Source organism: Schistocerca piceifrons, chromosome X, assembly GCF_021461385.2.
Source record: "Schistocerca piceifrons isolate TAMUIC-IGC-003096 chromosome X, iqSchPice1.1, whole genome shotgun sequence".
Taxonomy (NCBI): Eukaryota; Metazoa; Arthropoda; class Insecta; order Orthoptera; family Acrididae; genus Schistocerca; species Schistocerca piceifrons.
The window spans coordinates 82297442-82323928 of NC_060149.1; the positions used below are offsets into that span (position 1 = coordinate 82297442).

General features: G+C 44.3%; 1 protein-coding gene across 2 annotated transcripts in view; it reads left to right on the plus strand.

Annotated features, from left to right (window-relative positions):
• The window catches only part of LOC124721118 (SRSF protein kinase 3-like), a 396756-nt gene that overhangs the window by 182288 nt on the left and 187981 nt on the right, over nt 1–26487 (plus strand). For both annotated transcript variants that reach the window (XM_047245935.1, XM_047245934.1), the window contains exon 4: nt 17970–18078. In XM_047245935.1, coding sequence (XP_047101891.1) covers nt 17970–18078 — 109 coding nt within the window. The remainder of the gene's footprint in view (nt 1–17969; nt 18079–26487) is intronic.

Here is a 26487-nt window from a genome sequence, read left to right on the forward strand (position 1 = left end):
GGTACCTTGGTGTATAATGATACCACATCAGAACTAACAAGCACATCTGTACTATTAAGCCTGACATTGTTAAGTCTCTGAATAAAATCCATAGAATTACAAATGTGGTGACTACATTTTCTTACCAGTGGTTTTAATAAGGAAGCTAAATATTTGGCAGAAAAATCTGTTGCTGAACCAATAGTGCGCGTTATAGGTCTCATAGATAAGTCCTCTAGACGCTCTTCCTTACACATCTTGTGAACTTTAGGTAGTCCATAAAATCTCGGTGGTATTGCACCTCATACTTTTAAACTTCTTATGACTTCCTTCAGTAGTCATGAAGCGTTCAGCAAGGCAGCAGTCCTTATTGTCACCTTGTTAATCTTCCAGTATGCACCAGAACTAAGTAGACCACATATCTTTTCCTTGTAGACTTCCTGAGGCAAAAGGACAGTAGCATTACCTTTATCAGCGCGCAGGACGACTGAGTCAGTATCCTCGCGCAGCTTTCGTATCGCACATATTTCTTCCTTGGAAACATTGCTTCTTTGTGGATGATGCTTCGTAATTGCTTGACAGGTTTCTCGTCTGATTTCTTCAGCAGAATTCTCCAATAGTGGTCAGACAGCTTCTTCAATGGCACTGATGAAAGACTATATCGGCGAAGTCTTTGGAGTAGGGGCAAAATTTAGCCTTTTACTTAAGACAGACAACGTAGCTTTGTCCAGATCCTTACCAATCAAATTTATGACAGGATGTCAAATAACAGAGTCCACCTGAGAAGGCTAGTCCAATCAGCTGTACTTGGTAATCTGTCTTTTTGTGGACACGGTAATCTGTCTTTTTGTGCACACTTCACGAACCCAGCCTTCTCAGGTGGACTTTGTTATTCGACATCCTTCTCAGATTGATCAGAAGGCTTCAGAATGGCAGCCTCGTGCTGGAGACTATGAAGGCTCCCCAAGTACAGAAGCTGTTGAATGCGAAGCTATTTGGAGAATATCCCAACAACAGTGAGCTGAACACTGGGTTAAATAGTGTTAAAAGTGTTGTAACGTGGTGCGACATTATGGATATGCATACAAAAGAACTGCAATAGGAATGGGAAGGTGCAAGGGTAACGGAAGTCCGAAATGTTATAAAAGGGGTTTATGGTGAGCTCTAAAAGTAAGCATCGTTTATTCTGCTGAAGTTGCCAGAGTATATTGCAGCAGAATTTCTCTGCCATAAGGTTATTCCTTATGTCCCAAATCCAGTGTGCTGGTTCAAGTGCCAGTGCTTCAGTCACGCCATATGGGTTGTAACTATCGGGCAACGTATGGATGATGGGGCAGTGTGGCACACAAACAAGGTCTTCAGTGCACTTCCCCACTCAGGTGTGTTAATTGATTCCAGGCCCATCCAGTTTGTCTTTGCTGAAGAAAATAAGATTCAGTAAATTAAAGTTGCCCAACAGTCTCGTACTCTGATGTGAAGATGGAATTCTATGCCATTCAGCCACCAAATTTTGCCGAGTCTTTTGTCACAGTGTTGAAGCTACCTGTCCGGAAGGTCAGTGTTAGCACCCAGACTAAGATGGTTGAGCAGGGCACATCTACCTGCACCTGTAAATGCAGCTGCCAGCTTGCACTGCTGCCCAATCATCCTATCACTGAAGCAGTGAAAGTTGCCGAATGTAATGTCAGTGTAGTTAGCAAACCCTCAAGGCAGACATTAGAAGGGATCCAGCAGTGTGCTTCGTTTAAATCAGCATTAACAATATCCCCCAAAATCCAGGTTTGAGAGATGAAGGTTAAATGGCCAGAGTGATCTGCTCCAAAGCCATCACAACATGTGACCTTGTTACTATCTGATAGATTTGGTGATGATCGTATCATGATTGTAGACATTGACTGTTGTAACTGCGACCAGGACGGTCGTGGGGTAGCAGTGACAGAAAGCGCGGCAGGAACTGTGGAGAGGCCCGCGAACAATAACATAACGGGAGAGGACGGACACGACCAACGAAGGACAGAACGAATACAACAAGATCGAACAATGGAGTCAGAAGGAAACAAACACGTCCACTCGTACACAGAACAAGGAAGTAAGCTGTGTAGTGCGAAGCAAGGTGTAAACCGACGTACGCGAGATTAGACTGGCTGGCTGAACGAGAGGCAGGTGCTTCAGTACGCTATTGGGGGTGCCGCTATTGGCTGCTGGGACCACGTGTTCCACTGTGGCGCCCTCACACTAAAAGTGGGCCAGGAGGCGTGCGCCGCCACAGCTTATGGAGCGATGGTACAGAGACCTCTATGGGTCTTCAACGTCCACGATGTCTGGTGCAGATTCAAATTCTGCGGCGCACGGTACCACATCCCTCCCCCCTGAAACTTGCGCATTGGGGTGGAAACGCCCCGGACGGTGCCGAGGTGGGCGGCAGTGGGAAGAGGAACTGGGCATGTTAACCACAGTTGGCAGCGAGGAAGGGACGCCCAAGGTATCCATGACAGCCGATTCAGAGTCCAGGGCGTGGGAGGGAGCCGTCTATCCACCCAGAGGTGGAGAGGGCCGGCGGCAGGCCCGCGAGGAGACGGCTACCGGGGGCTGGGACGGTGACTCAAGGACCACATCCGTACCCGAAGGAGGTAGGGAAAGAGGCGGCGGTGCGAGTCCCATGGCAGCATAAGGGCGGAGATGATTATGATGGCAGCGCTCCAACCCTTTCGACGTCTGCACCGACGTCACACATCGCCCATGGGCCGCAACGACTGTGGCAGATGTCCAGCCCGCCTTGTGCCCGTACTCGTGGGCCCCCATGGCTGTGCCAGGGGCATACCGCTGCGAGGGCTGGGAGTGGGGGCGGGAGGAGGATGGCATCAGCAAATGGAGCAGGGTCTGCGGCTGTCGCCCATGAAGGAGCTCGGCTGGACTGCGTCCGTCAATTGGCGTAGTGCAATAGGTGCTCAAAAACACGGTGAGGGCCGACGTGGTTGGAGATGTCGACCGCCTTAGTCAACTGGTGTTTAAAAGTGCGGACAAGCCTCTCCGCCGTGCCATTGGACGAAGGGTGGAAATGGGGGCTACAGATATGTTTGATACCGTCGGCCTGACAGAAGTCGTGGAAGGAGGATGCTGTGAATTGAGGACCATTATCGGAGACCAATGTGTGGGGCAGGCCTTCAATGGCAAGAACCTGGGCCAGGGCCGCGAGTGTAGCCTCCATGGTGGTGGATGCCATTCGGACAACATATGGGTATTTGGAATAGGCATCAATGATGATTAACCACATGGACCCCACAAACGGGCCCACAAAATTGGTATGGATGCGATCCCAGGGCCGGCGAGGCACAGGCCAGGGTGCAAACGAGGGGGGCCTTTCCTGGTGATGCGCACAGACAGTACACCCACGGACCAGGCGCTCAATATTGCCATCGATGCCGGCCAATACACATGCTGGTGAGCCAAAACTTTCATACGGGACATACCCCAGTGCTCACGGTGTAACAAACTCAGCACCCGAGGCCGCAATTCTTGAGGGATGACCACCCGGTGGGCATCCGACTCCGTGGCCAACAGGAGGACATCATCGACCATGGAGAGCCTGTGGGACAGGTGGCGCCAGGGGCTGAAATCCGACTGCATCTGACGAGTAACAGAGGACGGCCACCCGTGGACCACATAGTTGAGAACCTGCCGCAAGACAGGGTCACGGCAGGTAGCCGCAGCAATGTCAGCAACCATAAGAGGAAGACTTTCCAGCACATCCTGGTGGGCGGAATCAATGTGAAAGCAGAGGACCTCCTGTTGGTCAAAGTCGGGATCAGGGCCTGCTGGGAGACGTGACAAAGCGTCCGCATTAGCATGGTGGACAGTGGGCTTATACCGGATGGTGTAAGTGTAATTCCGTAAAAACAATGCCCATCACTGGAGACATTGAACCGTCCGCTCGGGAAGGTGAGAGTGGGGTCCGAAAAGTGTAACCAAGATTTATGGTCCATCAGGAGGGCGAACTTTGCCCCAAAGAGATAGGTGTGAAATTTTTGGATGGCGAACACGATCACCAGGGCCTCCTTTTCAATCTGGGAGTAGTTCCGTTGTGCTGGGGTCAACGTCTTAGAGGCATAAGTGATGAGCTGTTTGGAGCCATCGGCATCCCGGTGCACGAGGACGGACCCAATGCCGTATGCCGACGAATCAGCTGCCACAACCAAGGGGCGGTCCGGAGAGAAGGGAGTAAGGCAAGGGGCGGACTTCAGCATCGCCTTTAAACGGAGAAAAGCCTGGTCACAGGCAGGAGTCTGATAAAACATACCACTTTGTGATGCAAGTGATTGTGGGGTTGAGCAACGGAGGCAGCCTGGGACAGAAACTTTAAGTAATAAGTAACCTTGCCCAAAAACACCTGCAGTTCAGATAAGTCCTTGGGACGAGGAAGGGCCTCAATGGCCGCGACATTATGACCCAAAGGGCGAATGCCATCTTTGCTAATCCAGTGGCCTAAGTATTCCACTTCCGGTTGAAAAAACAACACTTGTCCAGCCGGCAGTGTAGACCAGCAGACTGCAGAGTGTGAAATAAGGCACTGAGGTTTTGCAAATGTTCCTGGCGGGAACGCCCGGTGACTAAGATGTCATCCAGATAATTCACACATGCAGGGCTAGGCTGTGTAAGCTGCTCCAGGAATCGCTGGAAAATGGCCGGCGCCAAAGAGGCACCAAACGGAAGGCGCTTGTACTTATACAATTCGAAAGACGTGTTGATAACCATGATGATCTGAGATTCCACATCCAAGGGCAACTGGTGGTATGCCTCAGCCAAGTCGATCTTGGAAAAATACTCTCCCGCGGCAAGCTTTGCAAGAAGGTCTTCCTGTTGAGGAATGGGGTAAGTGTCAACAAGGGACTGAGCATTGACTGTAGCGCCGAAGTCCCCACTCAGCCGAAGGGACCCATTGGGTTTCTGTATGACCACCAGAGGTGTCACCCATTCACTGTAAGTTACAAATTCGAGCATGCCAGCACACCTGCTTGACCGCTGGACGTAGGGCCATTGGAAGGGGCCGGGCCCGGAAAAAGCGAGGCTGTGCATCAGGCCGTAGGGTGATGTGCGCCTGAAAGCCGGAAGCACATTCGAAATCCAGTGCAAACAACGACGCAAAAGCAGAGCACAGATCGTCCAAGTCCTGAAAGGGAACAGCCATGGAAACGACCTTAACTTCATCAGAAATTGAAAAGCCCAACAGTTGAAACACATCCAGGCCAAAAATATTCGAAGCCGACGGATGGTCGACGACAAAGATAGTAAGGAGCCGTGGAACACGTTTGTATGTTGCCTGGACGACGAACTGCCCACGTAGGGGAATGGAACCATCTCCATAGGTGACAAATGGTGAGAGGGAGGCGACAACACAGGAGAGCCCAGCCGTGTATATGTCGCCATATTAATCAGGGAGACGGTGGCCCCAGTGTCGACCTGGAAACTGACATCCTCTGTGAAAATGCGGAGCGTGAGTAAAAGCTTCCACACCGACGGGTCATCCTGTGGGATGACGGATTGCAGAGCATGGACTGTATCTTGAGGCCCAGGAGGGGGCAGGACTGGATCGAGTCAAGTGACTATGACAAACCGATCGGATGTGGCCCTCCTTGTTACACATCGTGCACGTTTTCCAGCGGTGGGGACAATCAGCCCGCGAATGGGCAGTAAAGCACTGTGGGCAAGATGGTAGTGGGCCGCGTGACCGGCAACGAGGGGCAACCGAAGGCGCCGACACCACGGTGACATCGGAACACGAGGAGTCCCGATGGCACTGGCCCCTGTCGGCCGGACCATGTCATGTCGCAAGGGCGGAACCCGCCGTGATGCCGTGATCGCTGCCACCTGCTGTCGCACCATAAGACGCTCGTTAGCCGCTTGAGCAGTTTCAAAGGAGTGGTCAATGCGGAGAATCTCTTCCAAGGAGGTTTGTCGAGTTTCAACGCCGCAGTAAGGACCTCAGGGTTGGGAGCCAGCTGAACCACCACATCCCAGATCAGGGAGTGTGCATACGAAGCCTTACACCGCTGATTGGTGCACGTAAAATCGCATCACGGCTGAGACCCTGCAAGTCCGTGACCCAGGAACGATACGATTGACCAGGCTGTTTATGGTACTGGTGGAACTCCAGCCAAGAGGTGACTACATCGTAGCGTTGGGAATAATAGTTTGTCAACAAAAGGCAAATCTCCTGGAAAGAGAGAGCCACAGGATCGGACAACTGTGCCAACTTGCGGAGAAGAAAGAACGTGTCTGGAGAGGGCCAAGACAAAAACAACCACTGCAAGGAGTCGTCCGTGACTTGAAAAGCCATGAAATGTTGTTTCAGCCAATGTAAGTAGGTTTCCCAGTCCTCTTTAGCGTCATTAAAGGGTGGAAACGACGGTGGATGTGGGAAAGCATCGGACACCCGAGGACTCTGAAGCTGGTGCGATAATGCTTCCCGAGCATCTACTTTGTCCGTTGGCAGCTGCAGCGATTTTTGTAAGATGTTTAACTGGAGCTGCTGCTGCTACTACTGCATGAGCTGCTGCTGTTGCTCCAGCAGACAGACCAACTTCGCCTCCATACCAACAGCGACCACCGTTTACCTCGTCGCCAAAAATGTTGTAACTGCAACCAGGACGGTCTTGGGGTAACAATGATGGAAAGCGCGGCAGGACCCGCGGAGAGGCCCACGAACAACAACACAATGGAAGAAGACCAACACGACTAACGAAGGACAAAACGAATACAACAAGATCGAACAACGGAGCCAGAAGGAAACAAACATGTCCACTCGTACACAGAACAGGGAAGTAAGCTGTCTAGTGCGAAGCGAGGTGTAAACCAACGTACGCGAGATTAGACTGGCTGGCTGAGCGCAAGGCGGGCACTTAAGTACACTATCGGGGGCACCGCTATTGCTCGCTGGGACCACGTGTTCCACTGTGGCGTCCTTACACTAAAAGCGGGCCAGGAGGCGCGCGCCGCCACAGCTTATGGTGCAATCGTGCAGATACCTCTATGCGTCTTCTACGTCCATGACGTCTGGCGTGGATTCAAATTCCATGGTGCGCGGTACCAGATTGGCATTTGCCTGAGGGAACCAGTGAGTCCCTCAAGTGACACCCCCCCCCTCCCCTCCACCACTCCACTCACCTCACCGAGCGAGGTGGCGCAGTGGATAGACACTGGACTCGCATTCGGGAGGACGACGGTTCAATCCCGCGTCCGGCCATCCTGATTTAGGTTTTCCGTGATTTCCCTAAATCCCTCCAGGCAAATGCCGGGATGGTTCCTCTGAAAGGGCACGGCCGACTTCCTTCCCAATCCTTCCCTAATCCGATGAGACCGATGACCACGCTGTCTGGTCTCCTTCCCCAAACCAACCAACCAACCACATTTGGGAGGACGACGGTTCAATCCCGCGTCCAGCCATCCTGATTTAGGTTTTCCGTGATTTACCTAAATCGCTCCAGGCAAATGCCGGGATGGTTCCTTTCAAAGGGCACGGCCGACTTCCTTCCCCGTCCTTCCCTAATTCGATGAGACTGATGACCTCGCTGTCTGGTCTCCATCCCCAAACCAACCAACCAACCACTCACCTCACTGTTAAAAATGGCTTCCATACTACAGTGGAACATTAATGGTTTCAGGACACATGGAGGAACTGAAACTGTTGGCACAGGAAACATGTTTTAAAGTGTCTGCTGTCCCTGTCCTAAGGGCCTATATACTCTATTGCAAGATGACCTGACTGAGGAAAGGGCCAGTTGGGGGGGTCGTAGTGTTTGTCAGGAATGCACACCACTTCTCCACCCTTCCCCCTAACTACTCACATGCAAGCAGTTCCACTTGAAGTCCATGTATGTCAGGGAACACTTTCCTTATTATATTTATCTCTGCTCTATGCAATTGACTCTGAAGCTGTAAAAGGTCTTATCGAACAACTCCCATGACCATTTCTCCTATTGCGAAACTTCAATTCCAATCATACAGTGTGGTGTTCGGCCACTACTTGCACTCGGGGTCAGATTTTGGAGAGCCTCTTGACATCTCATGAGCTGTGCAGCCTCAACATGGGCACTCCCACTCATTTATGTGCTGTTACTGCATCATTCGTGGTCATTGACCTCTCTTTCTGCTCTCCAGCCATTGCAGACTCTCTTCAGTGGGAAGCCACTGACCACCTTCATTCCAGTTACCACTTCCCACTCCGTAGTCAACTATTGGATGGAGCTCTTCCTGAAAGGATATAGGCATGATGGATGATCAGTAGAGCTAACTGGACACTGTTTGTTCAGCTGGCTGTGTTTGAATTCAATAACAGCATGCAGGAGTGGGTGGACCACATCACATGAGTAATCCACCATGTCACTGCCCTCTCCATCCCAAAGTCCATTCATCATCCTAGGAGGCCACCTGTGCCTCGGTGGATTGATGGGTGCCATTCAGTCATTTAAACCTGGCATGCAGCTCTGCGATGGTTTAAGAGCGCCTAGTGGCAGGAAACCTCAGAAGTCTTTCGATTAGTGAGGGCAAAGGCTTAATGCATCATCAAGGAGAGAAAGAAAAGGTCATGGCAAATGTTCTTGAATTCTGTTAACTGTTCCACTTGTTGTACTACAATATGGGAAGCCATTAGGAGGATTTCCGATAAAGGCAGTCGGTCACCTGTATCAGTGTTGTTCAATTGGGATGTCACCGAAAAACACCAGGAGTTACTGCACAGACAATGGCAGAGAATTTTGTGTGTACTACTGCCATTGCCAGCCAGGATACAGTGTTCTGTTGTCACCTAGCCAGCATGGAAAGGTATGAGTTGGACTTGAGGTTTAACAATTCAGAGTCCTATAACTGCCCATTCTCCATGTGGAAGCTGGATTTGGCACTGTCTGCGACTTTTGAAACTGCGCCCAGTCACAACTAAATCTGATGCAGCGTGCTGCAGAACCTGAGACTAGTTTCCAATGAAATTCTCTTACAATGTTTCCATTCGATACGACAAACAGACAGGCAACTTCCCTAACTCGTGGAGAGAGGCAATTTTGAACCCTCTTCTCAAACCAGGAAAGGCCCGAACATATCCCAGTAGTTACCAGAGCATCACCTGGAGTGAATGGTTAACCATCGTCTGGTCTGGATGTTGCAGACCAGGCAGCTTCTAGGTCAGTCTCAGTGTCAATCCAGAAGATTGTGATCCACTACTGACAATCTGACCTTGCTAGCAGTGGCTATTCAGCAGGCTTTCATACATAAACAGCATTGCGTAGGTATATTTTTTGATATCAGCAAGGCATAGGATACTACTTTGAGACACCTTGTTCTAGGGCAGTCCACTAATGGGGTTTTTGTGGCCATCTCCCCATCTTTATTCGGTCCTTTTTATTAAAGCGCTTTTTTCGATACAGAGTTGGTGATATTCTGTCGAGTAGTCTTGAGCAAGAGAATGGTGTTCCCCAGAGCAGTGCTTTAAATGTTATCATCTTTGGCATGGCCATAACCAGTATCACGTCTGCAGTAAGGTGTCTTATACAATGTGCTCTTTATTTGTGGATGATTTTGATGTTTCCTGTTCCTCTTCCAGTATTGCAACAGCAACTCATCAGTTGCAACCTGCATTGAAGAAGCTGGGGAAGGGGGCAGCAAAGACTGGTTTTACATTTTTTGCAGAGAAGAGCGTGTGTGTGTGTGTGTGTGTGTGTGTGTGTGTGTTCATTTTAATCATCTTAGTTGTATTTTTGCTGTACCTGAATCGCGTATATGGGACACCGTTCTCCCTTTTAAAGACTGTGTGGTTTTTGGGCCACATTTTAGACTTCAAGATTTCATGGTTACCACACCTGAAGGCAAAGGCCCAGAAGGCACTGAACATTTTGAAGTCTCATAGCCACTGGTCTTTGGGAGCAGACAGGACATGTCTGCTCCAGTTTTATAGGACTTTTGTTCAATTGTGGATGGACTATGGGTGCACAATGTACAGAGCAGTGAGGTCTTTGTATCTGGAAATCATTGATGCTGTGTACCTTCAGGGGATCACGGTGTCCACATGCACCAACAGGACCAGCCCCCATACCCAATATTTGTGCTGAGGTTGGTGAACCCTCACCATCTGGTGGCAACGTCTCATCGTGCATCAGGTCTGTCAGCTCATCACTACTCTCACTTTCTCAGCACACAGTTCTATTGCTCATCCAGCTATGAAACACCTCTTTACGAATTGTCCATTGGCAGCAAGGCTATTTGGGATCCTTGCGAAATGTGCCCTGTAGTCCCTTGGTGTGGGGTATGTTCACACTCAGATCTGGAGTTTTAACTAACTGCCACCCTTGTTACTGCAGAGGCCAAGAGTAAGTTTAGATTCAGTGCAGTACAGGAGGACTGCACTTCTGTCTCTGTTTTTAATGTGATATTTTCTGACATTTTAAATGAGCACCACAACTATGTAATTGTCTTGACAGACGGGTCTAAACAGGAAGACACTATTTATTGGGGCACTGAAGCAGATGAGATGTACAATACCTGCAAAATTCCTCATCTGTTGCAACTCCCTCAGTGCCCTTCATTCTCTGCAACACTTGTATCCAGCAGATAAAGTAGTTAAAGATATTCAGGACACTCTTCTCCGTCTACAGCAGCTAGGGAAGGAGGTGTCCTTCTGCTGGGTGCCAGGGCACATGGATATTGCGTAGAATGATAGGGCAGATGTGGCAGCCAAGTAGGTGTGTCTTGATCCTTAGTTAGTTCAGTGTACCATCCACCTGCATCTTCTCGTCTCGCTGTTGCGGTACAGTGTCATGTGTCAGTGAAAAGATGAGTGGCTGGAAGTGCCAGACAATAAGCTTGGTCTAATAAAGCCTACAATGCAGCAATGGTGTATGTCCTTCCAGCCACTCAGACGGGATGAGATTCTCTTTACTTGTCTTCGCATAGGCCGCTGCCCTGTGACACATGGCTTCTTGCTCCAGTGAGAGGATGTTCCAATGTATGGTGCTTGTGGCATACCATTCACTGTACATTACATTTCATTAGGCTGACCAGAGGGCGGCAGAAGATTTGCCGACAGATCTGCTCCCAATTTTAGGCAACATTCACACAAATGTAGTGAGAGTTATAAGGTTTTGTGATATGTCCAACTTGTTTCCTAAAATTGCGGGGAGATGTTCTTAATGTGTTTGGGTGAGTGGCTCATCCTTGTTTTTTTGTAAGTGGTCAGCCAGTCGCATTTCCCTGTGCCCTTCTTTTAGCTCTTATGTGGTTTTACATCTGTTTTAATTGCAGGCACAGCACCAGTCAAACTTTCTCAGTTGTCTTCAGGCATGTGAGATAGTGAGTGTGTGGCTCAACACGAGTGGGGTGGGAGTGAGTGAATGAGTGTCATTTTATGAATTTCCCCCTCACTGTGTGCAACATTTTTAGAGACTTTATCCACATTCGTTTGTTTTAACGAGGGTAAGGACACTTATAAGCTCCCCATGGAGCCCTTTGTCGAACACACACACACACACACACACACACACACACACACACACACACACACACACACACACACCTCTCTCTCTCTTTCCACACCTACGGCTGGATGCAACATTGGTCACTGTACTGCCAGAATGTATGGTGAATCTGTGTGCAAGTTAGACTTGAGCCCACAAGAATTGTTGACTTTTCATAAAATCTGTGGTAAGTGCCACAACTGCTGTTTTGAGGAAATCGCAAAAAACTTCCAGAAAGCATTCCTTTTTGATATCCTTATTGTTTTGTAGCCTAAACAAATGAAGACAGTTAATCTACAAACATTTTTAGAGAAAAGTTACTGTAAAACATTTAACAACGATAACAAAAAATTGTTGATGGAACAAAACAAGAACAGGGCTATGTGCCAACCTCTCTAACTTAAAAACTGGGCTAAGTCTACCACTTATATCTGTAAATAAAGGGGTGTGGGAAGGATAATAATAATGTTACTACTATAAAAATCTGGAAACTGTTGTTTACAGTTTTTCTGTAATAACTATATTATTATGAAAAGTCAGTCAGGCTTACAGAAGTGCTGTGTTAGGAAACAAACTAGTTAAAGAACAAAGACAAAATCGAGCTCATTACTGTGTTCTTACAAGTTTTATTTCAAAATAAATACTTTTTACACAATTTAAAAAGTTACATTTTATATTAATTTATCACAATTCTGTGAACAAAATATTACAATGTTACAGTCTATAAATAGCTGTTGTGTTTACTCAGTCAGATTTTGGTAAAACAGTTTGTTTGCTTTTTTGAGATAAGGTATAATCTTATTTAAGTCGTCCTTCTTCTCAGTATTCAATCTGGCTGTTGGTTCGAGCTGGGGTAGATCTAAGCCTTTTATGGTTTCCATCCTCACACCTTTTTTGAATACATTCATTTGTGTCCACGTTTCAACTTCAGTGAATTTTTTTTTTTTTGTAAAAACTTTTCGTGGGTTGGTTGTGGAAACTTTGAGCCAAACAGCCTTGGAAATTTCTATTTTTTTGTGATGGGGTGTTATTTAGCCACTTTGGAGAAGTCATAAAAATAGTCGTCATTCATTATAGTGGTCATAAAAGGAGTTTTGCTATTGGCATTACACAAAACTCTCACGAAATATAAAGGAACTTCAAATTTTGCTACTCTTTTTCTTTTTTCAATTAGAGCAAAGTCTCGGTTGCAGGTTAAGTATCATTGTCCATAGACGACATACTTGTGGTGAACTTCGTCAAAGAAATCATTACAGACCAAGTATATCCATAGGAACAATACCATTTGATTTTTGTTTCGGCCGCAGCTGTTGTCAGACCACACTATTAACTTTTTTTTCTGGATAATTTTACTTTTAATCCCCGTTAACACACAGCTTGCTATTTTTTTGCCTCCCCTGCCACTCATGCTCTCGTGCCAAAGAAATATAAAATCTTTATTATTATCTGCCATATGCAATGCCAAATTGTAACAAGAAAGTTGACATAAATAATAATTTGGCAGTGTGACTATGTTGGCAAAGAGAAAACCTGTTGTAAATCTATGGATACTGTGCATGTATCACTTCTAGGAGAGGTAGAATATACATGATCACACTTCATCTCATCTCTAGCTTTTTCAGCCTGTCTATGATGATTCTAGTGAAGTACGATGTACACCTTTGTTGGCTGAGTCATTCAACATTTTACTTTGAAGCAGATCACATGTGCTACAAGTATTTCCTTGGGTGGTGAAATCTCAGTTTGGGAAAGTGTTCATTCAATACATTTTTGTAGTACAAATATCTAATGTCTGTGTTTTTGTAATTTAAATCTTGGCTTAAAAGTAGAAGGGAGCTTTTAGCCCTTGTATAATGGCTCTCGTCCTTGGGGAAACTTTTGATGCAGTTTACATCAGGAGCTGTATATTTCCTTTCTTTGTTTTTATTTCCCCTATGTTCAATGTAGGTAACATCATAACTCTTTTTTGCTTTTACCAAGGTTTCCACTTTTCGCCTGGTAATTTTGTGTATTTCCAGAAAGTTCTTTTTTGCAAACTCCGCCTTCACAATCAGGAACTGTATAAAAAACACTAGCCTGTCTGCGACTCTCCTCAGGTTCTTCGTAAGAACCATGACGCTTTCTTCTAACATTGCATACACTTAGGTTTCCATCAAATAAGAGTTTTACTTAACATTATCACCTAGTTCGTAGAACTGATTGAATATGTTTAATTTGTGTTCCAACGCAATGTGTCTACATTGATAGCGGCACCGGCATGCAGCCTACAACAAACAAACAGGGGAATTAGAGGCATTAAATAATTTGTAACTGCCAGGAATAACCTGTTTGTTTGCTTCTCTGCACAGTTAGTAGATCTAATATAGTCCAGGAACCAAGTCAAACATAACCTAACGTGGTCTGCATAATCTAAACATAGGTTGGCTTAAAACACCACAGAAAAATCATAATCAAACGAAGTTCTTCAAAAAAGCCTTAGTCCTAAGGCTTTTAAGTTATCGTAGACACTTACCTCATCAGGTGGAGGATGTTTTTGAGGTACAGTAACTTCCTTATTGTTCTCATATGGATGTCCCTCAGCTCTTTGCTTCTTATTTATTTGGGAAATACTACCTTCACCCCTTTTCTGACATTTTCTTGTTTCATCCATCACATAAATTTGTACTGTCCCATGTAATTCAACTTTGGAGTAAATTTCCAGTTGCCTTGCCATTTCAAATATGCTCTGTGATGCACCTGTCACCAGTACTGCAGCAAAGCTCTCTCTGCAGGGCATTTGGAATGTGTACACTCTTCTGACACTATGCCATTAGACAATGGTCTTAGCACGGGATGATATGTCTGAAGTCTCTTACATAGAAGACAAAATGCTGTTTGTCTAGTACTGTTGAGAGTTTCTTTTCTGTACAGTTTTTTGACAGCTGTTCTTTTCATGAGATGCTGGAAGCATTAATGTTATATGTGCCAACAGAACACGAAGAAGACAACTAATGGTGTGGTTGTGTACTGTTCAAAAATGAAACAAGACTCCCAGAGTGGATTGGGGTCCTTTGGTTTGGAGCCGAGTGTAGTGTCTTAACCAGAGGCTTCGTCGACTCTGTGACGGTCTTGGCTGCAGATTTCTAGACTTGCACTATTGGGTGGGGAATTGTAGGACGCCCCTAGATAGGTCAGGGGTGCACTACACAAAGGAAGTGGCTACTCGGGTAGAAGAGTACTTGTGGCGTGCACATGGGGTTTTTTTAGGCTAGGCAGTAGTGCAAGGTGTTCTGATGAACACTCACCAGTCAATGTGAGGCAGGGAAATCAGGACGCTCTCAGTGTAAAGACACTTCAGCTATCAAGATATTAGCGGTAAATTTTCAGTGTGTTCGGGATAAAGTTCCTGAATTTACTGCCCTCCAGGAAGTGTGTGGCGCGCAAATTATTCTCGGGACTGAGACCTGGCTGAACCCTGAGATAGGAAGTTCTGAAATATTTGGTGAGGGTTGGAACGTGTATTAGAAAGACAGATTAGACACCGTAGGAGGGGGTGTCTTCATTGCATACCTTCTGGTCGTGAAAGCCTTCATACTATGTCTTCATTGCAGTTGATAAAAATATTGTGTCTGCTGATATCGAAGTAGAGTGAGATTGTGAAGTTATCTGGACACATTTAACAGGGCTAGGGTAAATAAAGTTAATTGTGGGGTGTTATTACCGGCCACCAGGTTCCACCATGACAGTTCTAGAATCATTCAAAGGGAGTCTACATTCTGTATCGCAGAAGTACCCGGATCATGCTATATCATGCTATATTAGTCGGAGGTGACTTCAACCTACCTAGTATAGACTGAGATGTCTATGGGTTCATTACAGGTGGTACAGACAAGCCATCATGTGAACTACTTTTGAACACATTATCCGAAAACTGTCTTGAGCAGCTAAATCGACAGCCAACGCGTAATGGAAATATTTTAGATCTGGTAGCCACGAACAGACCAGACCTCATCGACGGTGTCAGTGTTGAGACAGGGATTAGTGATCATTATGTTGTCATTACGACTATGGTTACAAAAGCTAAAAAGTCGATCATGAAGGCTAGGAGAGTATTCTTACTAGAAAGAGCAGATAAGCACTTGTTAGCATCCCACTTAGTAAATGAATCGAATTCATTTACTTCCGGTACGATGGACATGGAAGAATTATGGGCAAATTTTAAACACATTGTAAAACACACATTGGAGAAGTATGTGCCGAAAAAATGGGTTACGGATGGAAAACACCCACCGTTGTGTAACAGTGCAATTCGGAGAATGCTCAGGAAGCAAAGGCAGTTGCACTCGTGGTACAAGAAAGATCGGGAAAGTGAGGACAGGCAAAAGTTAGTAGAGATTCGTGCTGCTGTAAAAAGAGCGATGCGCGAAGCATTCAGCCACTACCACTGTCATATCTTAGCAAAAGATCTTGCTGAAAACCCAAGGAAATTCTGGTCTTGCGTAAAATCGGTAAGCGGGTCGAAGGCTTCCATCCAGTCACTCACTGATCAGTCTGGCCTGGTAACGGAAGACAGCAAGATGAAAGCTGAAATTTTAAATTTAGCATTTGAGAAATCTTTCACGCAGGAGGATCGTGCAAACATACCACCGTTTGAGTCTCGTACTGATTCCCGTGTGGAAGACATTGTGATAGACATCCCTGGGGTTGTGAAGCAGCTGAATGGGTTGAAAATAAATAAATCGCCGGGTCCTGATGGGATTCCAATCCGGTTTTACAGAGAGTACTCTACTGCATTGGCTCCTTACTTAGCTTGCATTTATCGCGAATCTCTTGCCCAACATAAAGTCCCGAGTGACCGGAAAAAAGTGCAGGTGACGCCTGTATATAAGAAGGGTAGAAAGATGGATCCTCAAAATTACAGACCAATATCCTTAACATCGGTTTGTTGCAGGATTCTCGAACATATTTTCAGTTCGAATATAATGAATTTCCTTGATGCAGAGAATTTGCTGTCCATGCATCAGTACGGCTTTAGAAAGCATCGCTCCTGTGGAACACAACTCGCCCTTTTTTCACATGATATCTTGCGAACCATGGATGAAGGGTATCAGACGGATGCCATATTCCTTGACTTCCGGAAAGCGTTTGACTCGGTGCCCCACTGCAGACTCCTAACTAAGGTACGAGCATATGTGATCGGTTCCCAAGTATGTGAGTGGCTCGAAGACTTCTTAAGTAATAGAACCCAGTATGTTGTCCTCGATGGTGAGTGTTCATTGGAGGTGAGCGTATCATCTGGAGTGCCACAGGGAAGTGTGGTAGGTCCGCTGTTATTTTCTATCTACATAAATGATCTTTTGGATAGGGTGGATAGCTATGTGCGGCGGTTTGCTGATGATGCTATGGTGTATGGAAGGTGTCGTCGTTGAGTGACTGTAGCAGGATACAAGATGACTTGGACAGGATTTGTGATTGGTGTAAAGAATGGCAGCCAACTCTATTTATAGATAAATGTAAATTAATGCAGATGAATAGGAATCCTGTAATGTTTGAATACTCCATTAGTAGTGTAGCGCTTGACACAGTCATGTCGATTAAATATTTGGGTGTAACATTGCAGAGCGATATGAAGTGGGACAAGCATGTAATGGCAGTTGTGGGGAAGGTGAATAATCGTCTTCGGTTCGTTGGTAGAATTTTGGGATGATGTGGTTCATCTGTAAAGGAGACTGCTTATAAAACACTAATACAACCTATTCTTGAGTACTGCTTGAGCATTTGGGATCCCTATCAGGTCGGATTGAGGGAGGACATAGAAGCAATTCAGAGGCGGGCTGCTAGATCTGTTATTGGTAGGTTTGATCATCACGTGAGTGTTACGGAAATGCTTCAGGAACTTGGGTGGGAGTCTCTGGAGGAAAGGAGTCGTTCTTTTCATGAATTGCTACTGAGGAAATTTAGAGAACCAGCATTTGAGGCTGACTGCAGTACAATTTTACTGCCGCCAACTTACATTTCGCAGAAAGACCACAAATACAAGATAAGAGAGATTAGGGCTCGTACAGAGGCATGTAGGCAGTCATTTTTCCCTCGTTCTGTTTGGGAGTGGAACAGGGAGAGAAGATGCTAGTTGTGGTATGAGGTACCCTCCGCCACGCACCGTATGGTGGGTTGCGGAGTATGTATGTAGATGTAGGTATCAGAAAAAGATGTGTCCTACATTACTGGCAACTGTAACAAGAAGTATATCAGAAAATAGGAATTAGTTTACTTGAAAACATTACACAGCTTTCCTGGTGCAAGTTTAATAACCACTTCTCAGCTGCTGCAACTACCGCAGTCAACTTTGTTGCATTTGCAAGCATGTTGTGTGTAAGATGAGTGCTGCAGCATTATTTGTCATATGAAACCAACTGTAGTGTAAATCTCCCCCTCCTCCCCCCTCCACCACCATTCTCCCAAAACTTCTGAACTGTTCTGAAATCATTTATTAATAATTTGATCTTAAATTTGCAGGAGGTTATCATCCTGTGAAGATTGGTGACCTGTTTCATGTACGATATCACGTTGTTCGGAAACTGGGCTGGGGTCATTTTTCAACTGTATGGCTGTGCTGGGATCTAGCGTAAGTGTTATAATGAAATGAGTCAGTTAAAAATTTTTGTGTTTTATTATTAAGTTATATTTGGACATGAGCTTTTTGGTAACTATTTATAATTGTGTTTTTTCTGTTGGTACACTTTCTGTTATATAATAACAACAAAAACAATCAATTTTATCTTATACTTTCATTATATGGATGTCATTGTCTCAGCATCCCACATTTAAGTAAAGTTCACCACCATTCATTCCCATCCTTCTTCATTTCTCACATAATCTTTTAGCTTTTTTTCCGTGTCTAATATCAACTTCTTTTACAACTGTGCTTTTCACTTTGACTGCTTTGTATTTCTGGTTTCAGTTCGTTTCCACAGTGCTCTATTTCAGAAAGTATTATTTTATATAGTACCATAACACTCTTGTACACAGGTTACCTATTTGCTAGCAATAAGAGTGTATCAGTTTTCCTTTCAGGGTTGGGGGAGAGGCACAATGAATGCACTAACTTGAGAGCCTTCTGTTGTGAAATTACAGCCTTGTTTCCTTTTGACTAAAATTATTCCTTTCTTTGATGCAAGTGCACATAATCATTTACAGGTGAATTATAATAGGTGCAGTGGTTGATGAAATGGTGTGATGTAAAGAACTGGTACCTCCAGGATAAACCAGTGTAACAAGTTTGTTATCAGGTGAAATCATTGTTTAGGTGGAAAAAATTCAGCAAAAGGCATGTGGGTGGACACCACAGATGACACCACTCTCATGGAGCACAAGTATGGATGTTGTCACTAAAGGATACACACACATGGTGTTGGGTTAGTGAAGGTTCGAACTAGGTCATCCATAACTAGCTGAATCTCTGCAAATAGCTATCATTATTCCTCCTTTTTGGTAAAGGAACTGAGAATTAGATTGCAGCCAGCTAGATAATACTTTTTGCGTTTTAACCCAGTGTCTGGTACTGATGAAAGGTGGATATACCTTCATGGCAGAATGCTAAGTTCTACTACTGTTCTGAGATCATCTCATGGAACTTTGAGGAAATCGTGATAGCCTCTAGTACCAGTAAACCAAGAATCCCTTTAGCAGTTCAGTTAGCTTATTTGCATGAAAAATTGAGGAATATCCATACAATACACACTGTAGGGAAGCAGCATACTCATGCCTTATAAAATTCACATCAGTCTTTCCATTTTGTGCCAGCCTAGTCCGCTGTAACTAGCTCTGACGTCATAAATATTGCGCAATACTTCAAAATGAAGTAAATAACCTGAAACGTTTCTAGCATGTCAGGAGTAATACAAAATCAATATGTGTTGGATATCAGTTCAATAACTTCAACCATTTTCGAAATTTGGATGTTTTTCTGTAAAAATCATTGGCGCAACAGAAAAGGACCAGAAACTTAAAAATTTATATTTAGATTCGTTTTGAATAATAACTTAGTAGAAACAGTATTCTGGATCTCAAAAATTAAAATTTTAGTTGTAATTCATGATTTTCTGGTTTTTGTATTAGAAATTAAGGAAGCAAGATAGATTAAGTACGCGAATAAATAAAGCTAGGATGTTTAAATTTAAGTAGAAGGGAGATCCGCTATAATCATAAAAATGTGAGAAGTTTCAACAGAATAACTATAAAACTATAGCTATAGCGTATCTCCAAAGAGCAAGTTCAGAGCTCGTCTACTGTGTGTAGTGTAATTAAATTAATTCTCTCACCCAAAATACTTGACTTAGCCACGTCAGACTTTTATTTTGATTACTTACTTGTGTGCTGATTGCACAATTAAATTGAAAGCTTCATCGGCCATCAGCAAAGGAAGCAATGATTTATTCGATAACTTAAAGTGGTGCATTACTAGCCCAGCGGCTAGTCGGGAGAGCAGATTTGATCAGGGGTTCCCTTAGCCGTCCGCACCGCGGCTTTATATGTAAGAACACTGCGCTAGAAAGAGGAAGGCCCCAGTTCTCTATACCGAGCGGGGTGGCGCAGTGGTTAGACACTGGACTCGCATTCGGGAGGACGACGGTTCAATCCCGCGTCCGGCCATCCTGATTTAGGTTTTCCATGATTTCCCTAAATCACTCCAGGCAAATGCCGGGATGGTTCCTCTGAAAGGGCACGGCCGACTTACTTCCCAATCCTTCCATAATCCGATGAGACCGATGACCACGCTGTCTGGTCTCCTTCCCCAAATCAACCAGCCAACCAACCCAGTTCTCTCCAGATGCTGATTAGCGCACCGCCTGTGCCGGGAGTCGCGTCGCGTCGGTATCGTTGATATAAACAGCCGCTGATGCAGTAATAAATTACTCGGGATACGCGTAACCATGAAATCGTTTTCGAGTGAAGTGTTAATTTTGGGATGACGTTAATGATCTATCTTTAGTTTGCGTATGCCGTATTTTCACGTGCCACCGCAGGACAGACATTCTACCATTATTTAGCGTGGCGTTTGATGAACATTATCATCAAATTATGGCAAGCATTTACTTAAACATTTAATTTGAACAGTTATAGTGGCATCAGCGCATTAGACTCTGAACTACTCTGGTAGTTGGATTGTGTGGATTCTTTTTGGTCTGTGACTTTCAGAATATAGTGAACATTTTAGAGAGAATCGTTTTTGATTATGAATCCCAGACAATCTCCTAATTCCTCAGAGCTATAAGCTGTAGCTATAAATGTATTTCTCAGATGAAGTGGGCACTAGGAATTCTAATTACAGGCTTCACGTTTTGCTAATCACTTTCTGGTTGCCAATATTGTAGTTAGAGAGCCAGTGTTGAGAACGGCAAACAGCATAAATACAAAACATTTATTCTATTATTCCACCCGCCGCCCCACACCACCTTCATCAACAAACAACAATTCAATCCTTTATGCAACTCTGTGAATGTAGAACCATTTAAAATAAGATATTTTGCTGTGACCTTTGTCCCCAGGCCAAGAAATGTTTCGCATTTGTTTTGTGTCCCAAAATGAAAATATTTGGATCCAACAAATATGAACGGCAATGGTGTATAAATTTGGCTTATACAAAATAAGACCACTGGCAGCAATTTATCTACTATGACAAGGTACTGAATAAAGGATGACTTAACACATTGAAGCTGATGGACCTACTAAATATGTTCACCATGTTTTAACCATAAAATCAGATGGTCGTATGTTCCATGTTCTTCACTTTCGACTTCTTTATTTGTGATTTAAACCCATGTTTTATGTTTGTAAGTGGCAAGACTAATTGTTTTAGTTGTTGTAAGTGCATTGTTGATGGCTAGCGTGCGCCAGTCTGCCTTGAATGGTTCCAGTGTTACATGAACTGTGCACGTGCTTGAAATATTGTTGAAGGTTGTTTTGTTCTATGTCGGCTGCCGTGTTGTGCTATTGTGTGCATCCTTCCCATGTGTAAAAACATATAAATAGTGATTATGAATATGGCTAACAGAAATCACTTCTCGAATTTAGAGATTGAAGAACTCTTGAACAATGGATTAGAACTTTTTTGAAAAGACGACAAAGATTCATGTGAGCTTGAGAGCAAAACCTGTACTGCTGATAAAAATGATGGTAGTGAGTACGAAGAAGCTAATGCACAAGTTTCTATTGGTCAGGTTTGTCATCAGGTCAACAGCCTGCCCTTGATAATGAATGGTGTTACTTTGATGCACTACCTGAATTACCTCTGTTCGAAGAAACAAGCGGAATTCAGGTTCCTGTCGATTCATTAGCAACAGAACTAGACTGTTTGTTGCAATCTTTTGATCAGTGCATGTTTCTAAAAGTAAAGTCAGAGACAAATATACATGCTACTGATACTATTTCTGAACTTCGCCGTCAGAACAAAATCAAACCAAAATCTTGATAGAGGAAATGGAGGGCAGTTGAGGATACATGAAGGATACCAATTTTTTTGCAGTCGTTTTGCATGTGTGTGTTGCAAAGAAACCTAAACTTACGGATTATTGGTCTCAAGACCATGTGCTTGCTTCATAATTTGCTTCTCAGCTAATGTCATGAGACAGATTTTTTGCCATATTCAGGATGCTGCATGTGGACAATAATGTGCTATGGATACCTCAACAAGAACCAGACCATGACCCTCTGCATAAAATAAGACCTGCTTGGGACTTTTCACAGAAAGATGCAGAAAAGTCTTTTACTTATCATGAAATCTGACTGTGAATGAAGCAGTATGTCCTTTTTGAGGAAGAATGGGATTCCGTGTTTATATGCAAGACAAACCAGAGAAATATGATATAAAACTGTACGTTGTAAGTGATGCTCAAACAGGTTACATGCGCAGTGCTGAAGTTTATACTGAAGGAAAAGGAAGTGTTGACAATTCTGTCAAATCCCTGCTGCTGAGGCTATGTTCCTTTTACTTGGGAAAAGGACATGTGGTATACATGGACAGATTTTGTACAAGTCCTGCAGTCCTTGAAGAACTATGGGAAATAAATACATTGGGAGTTGGAACTGTGATGAACAGGATTGGTTTGCCTAGAGACCTAATAAACCAAAAACTAAAGAAAGGAGAAATGACATTTCGTCGCCAAGGACACCTTTCTGCTTGAAATGGAAAGACAAACTTGATATACACGTGTTGCCAACACAGCATAAGATGACTGCTTTGCATGTCAGTGTAAAATCCAGGAGTGAAAATGTTGAAGTAGTAAACCCAGACATTGTACTACAGAACAGCTTGCCTAAAACAGGTGTTGACAGAGGAGAACAGCTGCTGAGTTACTATCCCTTCCAGCGAAAGACTGTAAAATGGTGGAAAAAGATTTTCTTCCATATTTTTATGAGTGCAGCTGTGAATGCCAACGTTATTCACAATATCAAAATATCAAAAAAGTGTGTATTAGCAGATTTTATCTGTAAATTAGCAAAGCAATTGGTTCAAAAGGAGGAGCGGAACTAAATAAAGACACACATTCAGCATCTAGAGTTGCAAGTGCAAACACTCTAACAGCAAGTCATTTTTCTGAGAAACTGCCACCAATGGAAAAGAAAACAAACCCAGCTAGAAGATGCAAGGTCTGTTAGGAATAAGAAAAAGCTGCAGGAAAGGTAGTGAGGAAAGAGACAAGATACTACTGTAGGCCATGCAACACGGGCCTTTGTGTTCCCAAGTGTTTTCGCCTACCATTCCCTACAACTTATGAAAATGTTGTGCACTTTGGGGGAAAAATAAAAATGAAGAAAAACAGTATCTTTAGAGTAATATCTACAGATTGCCGAGCGGTCTAACGCTCGACTTTCTGGAGTGGAAAGGAGCGCCTGGTCCCCGGTACGAATCCGCCTGGCGGACTTGTGTTGAGATCTGGTGAGCTGGCCAGTCTGTGGATGGTTTTTAGGTGGTTTTCCATCTGCCTTGGCAAATGCAGGCTGGTTCCCTGTACTCCGCCTCAGCTACACTATGTCGGTGGTTGCTGTGCAAACAAGTTCTCCACGTACGCATACACCACCATTACTCTACCATGCAAACATAGTGTTTACACTCGTCTGGTGTGAGACGTTTCTTGGGGGGTCCAGCGGGGCTGAACCGCACAATAACTCTGAAAGAGTGATTTGGTGTGGCGCAACGGAGGGGTGAAGTGGACTGCGGTAGTTGTCGTGGGGTTGTGGACCACTGCAGCTGCGGCAGGGATGGAGCCCCTCCGTCGTTTGTAGGTTCCTGGTTAACATACAATACAATACAATACAATACAATATGTACAGATCTCTCTATAATTTATTTGTGCTAAATGTATACATGTCCATAAAGAGGAAGGATGGAAAGTTAAGCTGATATAGTGCCTAAAGAGGTAATTGGATTAGTAAATTTATTGAAAAATTGTAAATTGTAGCAAATTTCCTCAGGATCTGGGTATTAACTGAATTGCTGACCCGTTAGGCTCCAGTGTGTTAATCTTATTTCTGGTGACGTTATTATCTACATCTATCTTGTTATTTGGGTCAATGTGGTGAGACGATTGGGACTATCGTAAGTGGAGGCATTTCAACTAAGAATTCCATTTGTGGAAGAAAAGGTAAGAAAGACATTCAGTAAGCAATGCAACACTTTTTTTCTGAAAGCCAGTTGGTTTTATTCAGGATGCCAGTAAAACATATATGCCCCATTCTTGTGGTTACAAAACCTTATTTATGAACATAATCTCCATTCAATGTGACGGCCTTATGCCACCTTACTGGGAGGGTATGTATGCCCAAATGGTACTGCTCTACTGGTCGATGTCAAAGTCAGCATCTTGCGGCATCAATAACCTCCGCATCATGTGTGTACTGCTTCCCACAAAGTGCATCCTTCATTGGACCAAACAGATGGAAGTCAGAAGGTGTGAGATCCAGGCTGTAGGATGGATGAGGAAGACTGGCTCATTGAAGTTTTGTGAGCTGTTCTCAGGCATGCAGACTCGGGTGAGGTCTTGCATTGTCACGGAGAAGGAGAAGCCAGTTTGCATTTTTGTGGTGATGAACATGAACATGCTCAATATAATACTGCAGTTCGTGTGTTATACTGAATTATGATGCAAAGTTCCCTCAGACATGCATGAATGCCTGAAGGAACAGGCACTACAGTGACTACAACTGTTGCGAAATACATTAAATGTATTTGCAGTTGGGAATATGAACAACCATCAGCTATATATTGGAATGATGACAGTGAAAATTCGTGCCAGATTAGGACTCGAACCCAGATTTCTCACGTACCGCGAGTAGTCTCCTTATCATTTGGCTATCAGAGCACGACTCGTGGCCAGACCCAAACTTCCATATGTTGTCAACCATGTGTCTACAACCTTGTAAGTCCATTCTGTATATTCCCACTTGAATGTTGCCTGCCTGGTGTCAGCAGATAAGTACAGCATTGCAGTGCCTGTGTTGTGAATTATGATGCATGTCTGAAGGAACTTTCCATTGTAATTTGGAATAACACAGGCAGTGTAATATTGTATTTATCCGCTGACACCGGGCAGTGACTTTCAAGTAAAATGTCTCTTCTGTATGGGAATAAATATAATGGATGTGCAAGTACAAGTTGTAGACACATGGTTGATGACATGTGGAAGTTTGGCTCTGGCCATGAGTCTTGGTTGGATAACCAAATGGTAAGGTGACCATTCGCAATAAGCAGAAAATCCGGATTTGAGTCCCAGTCCAGTACAAACTTTCATTGTCACCATTCCATTATACAGCTGATAGCTGCCCATATTCGCAATTGCAAAAACATTTAATGAACTCATGGAAGTCTCTTTTCAATTTCCTGAGGGTACTACAATATGCTTCAGAGTTGACCAGTGCACAGTGAGGGAGGACATCAAATGGAATAACCCCATTAGTGTCCCAGAAGACTGTTGATATGACTTCACCGGCTGAGGGTGCAGCTTTGAACTTTCCCTTCAGAGTTGGTGTGGCACCACTCCATGGATTGCCATTTTGTTTCAAATTTGATGTGATGATCCCATGTTTCATCATCTGTGACATTGTTTGATGAATTTGTCTTGACAATGTACGACAAAAAAGTGTCATGTTTGGCCTTGTAACGTATGAGCAATTCTGCACAGATGGTCCTTCGTTGCTCTTTATGATCTTCTGTTAGGAGGTGAGGAACCTGGTGGGCACACAGCTTTGAGTGCCCCAACTAGTGGACTGATGTGTCAGGACTACTGAAAAAGACATACAGTTGTGCAGTGAGATGTTTGTGATTTGTCGATCACCTTGAATAAGAGTCCGCACGTTCCAACATTGCGGGCGTCAAGCTGTGTGTGGTCGCCCAGCATGCAGGAGGTAGGACAGGTTTGCGTGACCTTGTTGCGACAATGACAGATGTCTTGCCCAATCACTCGCCATGTTTTTGTTCATTGCCAGGTCTCCATAAACATTCTGCAAGCGCCTATGAATAATTGTGATGCTCTGGTTTCCCGCCAAAGTAAACTCATTGACAGCTCACTGCTTCGAACGCACTTCAGTTACAGACACCATTTTGAAGGGTATGTAAAGCACCACTACCTATCAAAACTTCATGAAAGTAAGGGGACTGAAGCAGGAATATTCCACAATGTCCCATAACAAATTCCAAACTTTTTCAACCGAAATTAGCTGGGAAATATAATGTGTTGCATTACTTAATGAACACCCTTTGTAATTTGGAAAAAATGACTTATTTTATAAAGTGGGGACAATATTGCACTTCGGAAACTAAAGATAATACACTTACTGAGCTACGTTAGTGCCAGTGTATCGAGAATCTCTTGGGTGTGCCTATAACCTACAATTTAAGGTAAAAATGACTTAACAAGACCAAAACAAATTCTTTACGTTTGTTTTCTTGTTTTGCTGTTAGCTGTGTCAGTAATACCATGAATGTTATTAGACAAATCCATTTGTTGCACTTCAGTATAATGAGAAGCCTTTAGAT